The sequence below is a fragment of the Mytilus trossulus genome, chromosome 10 (assembly GCF_036588685.1).
Source record: "Mytilus trossulus isolate FHL-02 chromosome 10, PNRI_Mtr1.1.1.hap1, whole genome shotgun sequence".
Taxonomy (NCBI): domain Eukaryota; kingdom Metazoa; phylum Mollusca; class Bivalvia; order Mytilida; family Mytilidae; genus Mytilus; species Mytilus trossulus.
The window spans coordinates 2505380-2515398 of NC_086382.1; the positions used below are offsets into that span (position 1 = coordinate 2505380).

Below are 10019 nucleotides of genomic sequence, written 5' to 3' on the forward strand. Positions count from 1 at the left end.
ACCCTGTTTGCACTAAAGCCCCTCTATCTGTTTGTCCATCCGTCAGTCCAGCAAATCAGTTTCCACACTTCTTTTTTTTTGGCTTAAAGATGTTGATTTGATATATATATGTATTTCATGGTTTATTCATATTGTTTTATCATGACAAGTTTCCGTCTGATGACTTTGTACAGAGTTATACATGTATAATGTAAAAAAAAGTCATACATGTACTATTTTTTTTTTCTTGACTTCTTAGGACTTCTTTGCTCAAATAGAATTTTAAATTGTCTGCACTGTGCAGATGTCTTTATTACATATCATATAAGTGTAATTTCATGAATTATGAAAATCTCATTTGTCTGTTATCTTTAGAATACTGCTCATTTTGAAGGCCTTACACAAATGTTTAAGATCTTTGAGCAATCAGTTACTTTGTTGAACTAGCATGACTAGTGAGATGACACATTAAACTCTAAAAAAAACTATGAACTAACCTGGGAAAAATCATCAAAGGCATATTATTTAAACATTATCATGATTATTCTTATAAACTTATAAGTATATTTTTTTTATACTTCAAGTAAATAAAGATTACTTGTACAAGTAGTACCCCTGACTGTATGCATGTATTGTAGAAATGTAGAAATATTTAATGAAGGTCTTTAGACATGCAAAAAAAAACCAATTTGATTTTTATCTTTCTTTAATTTTTTTCAGGATGTAAATAACCACATTAAAGAAAATTACATTGTTTGATAGATTATACAGACCAAAAAATGACATGCCTGAATGGAAATCCAAATTTTACTGGAAATGCTGGAAATTTTTTCAATCAAAATACACAGAGTGATATTGAAAGCAGAACAATTATAAATAGTACTCCGAACTCAAGACGGGGACCTAAGTATCCCCAGTACTCAATTACATGTATAAGACTTTCTACTTTTCAAACATGGCCAACCAGTATACAACAACATCCAGAAACTATGGCAGAGGCTGGGTTTTATTATACAGGTAAAGTTTATACAAATAAAATGCAAATAATTACCTATAGTTGTTAATGTCTGTGTCATTTTGGTCTCTTGTGGACAGTTGTCTCATTGGCAATCATACCACATCTTTTTATATGTTTATGAAAAGGATAATAGAAATCTTAGAAAAAAAACGGTACAAATGACCATATCAACCACCAACAAAAAGAAAGCAAAAAAAATACAAATGTAACAATCTATAACACCAGCCTCCTCCAAAAATATGATGCACCAGAACATATTATCCCCCTATACATGCCATACCAGAGTAACCAAACTCCTCCAAAAATATAGTCAAGTCAGCCAACATGACATATTTATGCACCCCACCAGACTCCTCCAAAAAAACAGATGTTCAAAAATGTGTGTTTATGTGTGTCAACAATGGTCAAATCAGTATAATGCACCAAGAAATACCTAGAATATATAGCAAAGATAAATGATAGAAGTTCACAAAATGAATTCTTGTCAGGATATTTTTTTTAAAACGCTGAATATGTTTGGTAATATTGTAATTAGAATGTTTATAATCATTTTGATCTTAATCAGTGAATGATGATAAAATTGATGATGGTAAATAAAGGAAGTGTTAAAGAGACAACAACCTGACCAAAAATCAGGAAACAGCCATTGTTTTGCACTTGAGCATCCATATTATATCATCTTGCATACAAACGTTAAAGATTCAAGAATTTACCTCTCTTAACAATTTCTGTAGGGTGCAAACAAAGTCTTTTATGAATAACTTTGTTCTTGCTAAAAAATTGAGGAAATGAACTATTAAACTTCCTTTTCATTATCATATCATTCATTCATTCATTCATTCATTGTCACTGGATGGAAGTTTTTGATCAAATATATGAATTAGGATGACATTTAATCTTCAAAAAGTGTCAGAATATCTTTATAAAAATTTTACAAATAAGAACATGAATGAAATGGAAGTAGATATGTGACCTACCTGTAAAGATCAATGACTTCTGTACGTAGATTATTCTGATTTATATATGATTTCCTTATGAAAAATAGTTTAAATAATCCACAAAACCTTTATAAAATTTATTGCATCATCTACACAATTCAGTGGTATTCTACTAAACAAGCATGTATTTAGCACATACCAGCGTTATAGTACTTCCACACATATTTACATTTCAACTGTTCTATATTTAGTGTAACGTCATTGTTGAATTGTTTCTGGTATATTATTATTTTCTGGCTATTTGCACGAAGATAGCAACTGTGTTCAAGCACTCAAGATTTCATTCGAACATTATAATATAATAGTTTAATTTACCTTCTTTTAATTATTATAGAATTTCAGTATATACATTTGTTATTTATACATGTTATATGGTCATATCTATAAATAGAAAATATATATATGGTATGTACATTGTTTATAAATTAAGTCAGTAGTTACAATTAAACTGAAAGCAGTTTGGTTATACTAAATGCATCAATTAGACAGCAACCTAACATATGATAGGGAAACAAGGTGAATTTTTATTATGTTTTATTTTCCTTTTGATTGAATAATTTGGGTACATCTGTATGCACAGATAATGAATCAATAAACACAATGAAACAAATGTACACATTTATACTGTTTATGGAACTGAATAACTAGGAAAGTTTTTCAAACTGTCTCAGAAGGTAATGCTGTGTTAACCTTGATGTCAGTGTAAATGTTTATACTTACAGGTAACAATGACCATGTAAGGTGTTTTCACTGTGGTATAGGACTTCAGAACTGGGACTCAGAAGATAACCCATTTGTAGAACATGCTAGATGGTCTGCAGAATGTCAGTTCCTCAAAGACAAGAAAGGCTTGGATTTCATTGCTACTGTACAAGATGCTGTCAGGAGAGTGCAAATGGTGAGTCATTAGATGTTCTCTGTCTATTACCTCATGGAGAAAGGAAGAGGGGGAGGTCCTGTTCCTCCTCAGGAAAGAGCTGATAATTCATATTTACTTCATGCACTTTTATATTTTCAAACTTAGAGTTTGAACTATTTTACAATCAGCTCTGTTCAAGTGTCCACCAAAAAATATTTGTTTCACACTAAATTATAGTAAAGAATTACTTCAATTATGGTCAGTAGCTTAAATGTGAGGATATTTTCTATGTTTTAAGACACCTACTTCCTGTTTCAATACTTTGAGTTATGTGTTAGGGTATGATGTAGCTAAGCAAATATTACATTCTTGTTTGGAGATTTTTGAAGCAGCACTTTTACAAATGTTTTATCAGATTATCTGAGTATTGTTCACTAACTTTAGGTTCAGTCTGAGGATACATTCTTTTAGACATCAATAACTTTGTCAAACCATTGTAAAATTAAAGAAACATGGACATATGACATGTTTGATATGCTTTTTCATGATAAAAAAATATTCATGTCAAAATATGCATAAACTATAAGCAATTAGCCAATAGATGTTAAAGCAACCATTGATGAATCAACCTGTGTGGATGATTTTGTATATCATAGGAGGAAGCATTGAACACAGATGGTGTAGCACAGACTTTTGAGAATGATTATGAAGAAGATGGAAATGTTAGATCAGAAGATACAGGCAAAGGTAAATAATGCACTTTATCTAATACACAATCAACTCTCATTTGATAAACCATTCAATTTAAAATAATTTATCCTGGATTCAAACAAAAACAATTGAAGAAATTTACCTTACATCTCCTTATAATAATTTTTACAGTGTATATAATAACTTAAAGGTTTATTTGCTGTTTAGACTTTTTTTTTAAATGTTTGTTGTTACATTTTTTTTAATCATAATTTAAGAACAAAATTCTTGTGCTAGTTTCCTATGGTTCACAGCTGTTAATCTGATATCATGGGTCATTTTTTTCCAATTCACATAACATGTACTTAAAATTTATCTTTGATAAAAATGGATGAAACAGCAACCAACCAAAGAATTCAAAGCATTTAAAGTTAAACTGCAGCTTACAGTGTATGTATTTATAATAAATGATTGCCATTTAGAATAATGAAATTTTCTTTTGACTTAAACATGCTGTTAGCATTAATTTCTGAATAACAGTTTACTTCAGTCTTGGTTAAAAAATATCTATTTTTTATAAACTGAGAATTTAATGTTAGATGAACAGAAAAGAATATGAACTAAACAGGTTTTTTTTTCTTTTTAACTTAGATTTCTTGCCTAGCGGCAAACCTCCAACGAAAGCTGAGAAAAAGAATCCATTATTAACAGATGCAGCTCAGAGTATATTAACAATGGGATATCTACCTAAAGTTATCAAAACTGTAGTTGATAAAGTTCTAAGAGAGAAAGGTAGTCAAAAGATTCAAAATGGAGAATAACCCACAAACTCTGAAATCCTTCCAATAACCTCCTCCATTCCTGAGATTTAATAATTAATCTGTTTAGATTTTTATTCCTTAAAATCACTACCTTTTATACACTTACTCACCAGTTATTCAGTCTATTTATAACTGTATTTATGTTGCCCAAAAATGCTACAAATTTGGGAGAAAAATTTAATGTTTCCAGATGCATGGTGATTTATCTTTTTCCTTCCCATTCCAAATGGATTTTTTTTTAAATATACAGATGGCAAATGTTAAAGTTTTGTAACTGTTAACAGACATGGCAAATGTTAAAGTTTTGTTACTGTAACAGAATTGGCAAATAACAGGCTATTATTTGAACTTGGAATTATTTTTAATTATGGAATTTGTATAATTTCTTGTGTTTAATTTTTTTTGATAAATTCCATGTTTATTTGGTATTATAATCTTTTGGGCGGTAAATAACATTTTCCATACAATGTATTTTGGTTAGACAGTGTTGTGCATGGCACAGTATAGTCTATTGAAAATATACTATTTTCTTTGTAATAGAAAGTGTTGTGCGCAGCACAGAACATTTCAGTACAGAATAAGCATGGAATTTATTAAAGATTTCAATAACAAGAAATCAAGCAAATTCCATAATTAAAAATAATTCCAAGTTCAAATAATAGCCTGTTAAATGTTAAAGTTTTGTAACTGTTTACAGACATGGCAAATGTTAAACAATGGTAAATGTAAGCAGACATAGTAAATGTTTAAAGTTTATAGCTGTTAACAGACATGGCAAATGTTAAAGTTTTGTTACTGTTAACAGAATTGGTAAATGTTAAAGTTTTGTAACTGTTTACAGTTAACAAACATGGTGAATGTTAAAGTTTTGTAAATGTTTACAGGCATGGCAAATGTTAAGAATTTCTTCAATTGCACATCAGCTGATGGTCTGTATATAAATCCAATGTATAATTTACATTCAGGAATATGTAGATGTATACAAGCCTTGGTCTAAGATTCATTCACTGAAGAGAAAGACATGGAGATGAATAACTTGGAGCACACGTATGTCCTCTTGACATTGACTCATTCAGATGTGTTTAAATAATGGTACAGTGGCGGATCCAGAAATTTTCAAAAAATGGGGGCCCACTGACTGCCTAAGAGGGGGCCTGCTCTGGTCATGCTTCAGTGATTCTCTATATAATCAACCTATTTTTTTACAGAAAAGGGCCGGGTCCCCTGTAAATCTGCCTCTGTGGTATACAACATAATCAATTGTTCAAATTTTAGCTGTCTTAAGACCTGTAATTGTTACTCTTGACATATATTTAAAAAACTTCAATGTGCAGAGTGTTTGGCAGAAATATATGATATTTTTCTATAAAGATCATTCATGAAATGCATACTAACTGAATTGAAATTTTCCTTATTTCTATTCCTATATTTATTTCACCCTTACTGCACCTATCTTACCTCAAAATATTTTATTCAAATCTATTTCACAGTAAATGGATGAGTAACAACTGTCTGTTCAAAAGCTTGACTTTCAGACAAATAAACAAGGAGATGATACACTTTTGGGATATAGGTATAAAAGAGAAAGAAGGTGGGAATGTGATATTTAAAGGGTTAAGAATAGTAGGGATCTAGGAAAAAGAAGGTTAAAAAGGTGAAAACTGGGGGAAGTGGCAAAAAGCAGGTTTTGGAATTAAGCACCCAATTTTATTATAGCACTTTAACTTTAACATAAATTGTATTATAATATACACTTGGTTTCAAACATGTATAATCAATATTAATTGAGGAATAATCTCAAATCTAATGAATGATCAGACAAAGAAATAATATATTTTTTTATTCCATAATTTATTTTAGGCTGGACAGGTATGTCTTCAAGAAGTTTAATGGAAGAGATATACAAAATAGAGGAGAATGGAGAAAGACCTAAATCTGAACTTACAATACCAATGAGTTCAAACTTAAAGAGTTCTGTTGTAAGCATGAAGAAGAGCATGAAGGTCCTTCCAAGAAGTAAGTAAGAAAATAAAGAGATGTTGCATGATACAGCTATTCACCAGAGTTTAAAAAAGAAAGGAGTGGTAGTTATCAATTATAGGTCACAGATTGGCCTTCAACAATGAGAAAAACCCATAAAGTATAATTAGGTTATTAAGTAGGCTATTAAACATGTACTGTTTAAATTGTTTTACATTTTGTCAAGGTAGAGCCTTTTATAGCTGATTATATTGCTCACTGTTGAAGGCTGTTTGTTCACATTGTAGTTGCTTTCATCTAGTATTTGGACTCGTGGATATTTGTTCAAATATTTTATCAAAACTAATCATTGGTAGGTTTTGAAATTACATCTGGGTTTTTTTCTACTCAATCTGGACACTGATTGGCAAATAAAATACGTGTTTATAGATATAAGAAGATGTGGTATGAATGCCAATGAAACACTCTCCATCCAAGTCATATTTTGGAAAAGAAAACCATTATAGGTCAAAGTACTGTCTTCAACATGGAGCCTTGGATCACACCGAATAGCAAACTACAAAAGGCCCAATGAATGACTAGTTTAAATCCATTCAAACAGGAAATCAAACTCTCTAATCTATATAAAAAACAAGAAACCTGAAACACTTATGACCCACATCAACAAACAACAACCACTGATTTCATACATCAGTTCTGTTGGTGACCTTCTGCTGTTGTTTTTTCTATGGTCGGGTTGTTGTCTCTTTGACACATTCCCCATTTCCATTTTCAATTTTATTATCTATATTGTATAACTATTCTTTTTTTTTTAATGAATAGTTGATGTAAAGAAGATAGAACAGGAAAATCAAGAAATGAAAGAACAAACACAATGCAAGATTTGTTGTGAGGACATTGTTTCTATTGTATTTCTGCCCTGTGGACATTTGTCATCCTGTTCACAATGTGCCCCAGCCCTGAAATCCTGTCCTGTGTGCAGGTCAGAAATCAAAGGTTCTGTCAAAGTTCAGTTTAAAAAATAACCAAGTCATGTAGTAGTTCTTCTGCCATTAATGTTTTATGAAAAAATGTAAAAAACATGTACATATGAATGATGTATGTTATTTCTGATATTTTGTGATTTATGTAGATAAGTGGTTTATATGATGATAAGTATCTCATATTCCCATATATTCTCATGATTGTATTATTGTAGAGTAATTCCATTATTAAGTGTAATACATCATTTCAATAATTTTTATGAAATTACAGCAAAATGTCTTGATTGTGTGGGTAAAGGTAAAATCATTGGTTAGATTGTTTGCTAGCTGAACCATGAAGACATTATGAAGTTAGGTATACTACCCTCCTCTAAAAGTAGACTATAGTCTAACAGATAACTAATTCTCTGTTTGTAGGATTATGTTGGTCTAAAAGGAGGGTAGTATACTTAACTATACAATTATTGCATGGTTCAGCTAGCAAGCAAGCTTATCAAAGATATTTCCTTTACCTACACACTCGAAGTATTTTGCTGTAAGAGAAGTCGTCCATTATAAATAGTTTGAAGGCCTAAAGTGCTGTGTATTGATTTCACTCATTGTTATTTCATATTATCATTGTTAAAAGTTATAAAACATATTTGAAATTTATCTACCCAAAAAAAATTGAGAGATCAACTTCTAATTGAATGTTCTGTTATAAAGCTGTAATATCACACAGAAATTGTTCATTCAGTCAATCAGTATGCTGTTAGTCATGCTTTATATACAACAACTTGTATAAATACCAAAATAATATTGAGTTGTTTCATGATAAAAGGTAAGTGAAGGAATAGGCAAGTTGTAAATTCAACTATAAAGTGTTTTTAGTTTGTCTAGATAAAAGATGAGGGTTTTTTTTTATATAGAATTTATCATTGATTTGAATTTCACCTGAACTGAATACATACCAATATATTCATATGAAATATTGTGTATCATGTAATTCAGGTGAAACCATATACATTATGAGAATGTTCCATGAAAGGCTTCATGTTGAGAAAATATTGATTCAAATTGCATTTTAAGATATAAGTATTATAATCAATTTTTATTAGAATTTGAAATGATAGTGCAATATTTAGTTTAAAGCCGGGAATTTATACATTTGTTATTTAGTTTGATGCGTGGAACTTATATATTTGTTATAACAGTATGTACAGTATTCTTTGTTCGAGATCTATTGGAATTTGTTGTTATTGCACTATTGTGGTAAGGTTAATGTACCTAGGTGTCTTCACCTTGTAATTAGTTCACTTTTTTATAAAGTATATGATTCATAAAACATTAATGGCAGATGGAAATGGGTCTGTTTTTCAATTACTGACTGGTACCACTCTAAGACTTTTGTGCAGGGATACAGTGTTTGCTACAAATATGTGTAGAGTTTCTCATCAAAGAGTTTTAGAATTGGAATCTAAGTCAGTATTTGGAAAATGGACTATTGTTTTTAACTTTATGGATGTAACTTGTACTTGAAGTAACCGTCTTTAAGATATAAAGAGAAATCTTGATAGTTATTTTTTTTACAAGTGACCTCCAGCATATGTGTTCATGTCAAAACTAGTCATTCACATCAAATTTATTTGATGTAAACATTGCAGCTCTTTTTTTTATATTAGCCAAAGTCTTTCAATAACTTATATTCCCTTTTGTTAATTTTTGATTAAATGTATATAATTAATAGCAAGTTACATTATTTTTTAGTAGAAAAATAATTTAAAATGCAAGTTATGCTTTTTTTGTGAATATTTAAAAGTTTATCTTTTTTTTTCATACAAAATTTACATGCAAGATATGCATATTTATATTTTTTAGTTTACTTATTTAGTTTATTAATAAACAAAAGCTCATGTTTACTTTTTTTTGGGTATTTTTATTTAATATTGTTCAATGTTAGAAATGACTTATGATTTAATGCATTTTTTGTAATTTTCCTTTAATAAACACGATTAAGGCAGCTTTTTAAATTGTCCAACATTTTTGTAGAGAAGGTATATTTTGATCTAGATGGTTTTTTTTTAAAATTTGGCTTTTTGGTGTTGCACCAATTTCGCTGAACCTATATACTTTATTGTTTAGGGGCCAGTTGAAGCCAGCCTCCATGGGCAGGATTAAATCACCATTGATGGTCTTGGGTTGTTTTCTGCTCTTTGGTCAGACTTGTTTCTTTAGACAGCCTTTCCATTCTGTATGTTATATAGATAAACATCCCTTCAAAGGGTTGTAAAATACACTTGGTGCTACATGATGACACAATCGATAATATATTCTTCATATTTTACTCAGGGAAATAATTGAGAATAAAGTTAAATGAAGTAGATTAGAATTTACTATAAAATGTGAACTATCAGATTATTACATTGATATTTTCTGATATGCTTTATATGTAGGATCGATTGATTGATAGTTGGTCTTTTGGACTATTTTTTGGCGGCAAATATTTATTGGTATATGTGTATTAACATCAGGGGTAGATCCAGCCATTTTAAAAAGGGGGGTTCCAACTATATGCTCCCATTCAAATGCATTGATCTTCCAACCCCCCCCCCCCCCTCTGGATCTCCCATTGAACATGAACTTGTTCATATATAAGATATAACACACAAGCCACTGATTAAGGTCTTCTCTGAAGAGGGACACCTGGAAGAA

At 30.2% G+C, this 10019-nt stretch overlaps 1 protein-coding gene across 1 annotated transcript; it reads left to right on the forward strand.

Annotated features, from left to right (window-relative positions):
* Nucleotides 1-735: 735 nt before the first annotated feature.
* Nucleotides 736-8210, forward strand: LOC134686723 (baculoviral IAP repeat-containing protein 2-like). Its single transcript, XM_063546429.1, has 6 exons — nt 736-996; nt 2718-2893; nt 3511-3601; nt 4196-4336; nt 6226-6381; nt 7168-8210. Exons 1-6 carry the CDS (start codon nt 759-761, stop codon nt 7368-7370), a joined length of 1005 nt encoding a protein of 334 aa, XP_063402499.1. The 5' UTR covers nt 736-758; the 3' UTR covers nt 7371-8210.
* The last annotated feature ends 1809 nt before the right edge of the window (nt 8211-10019 follow it).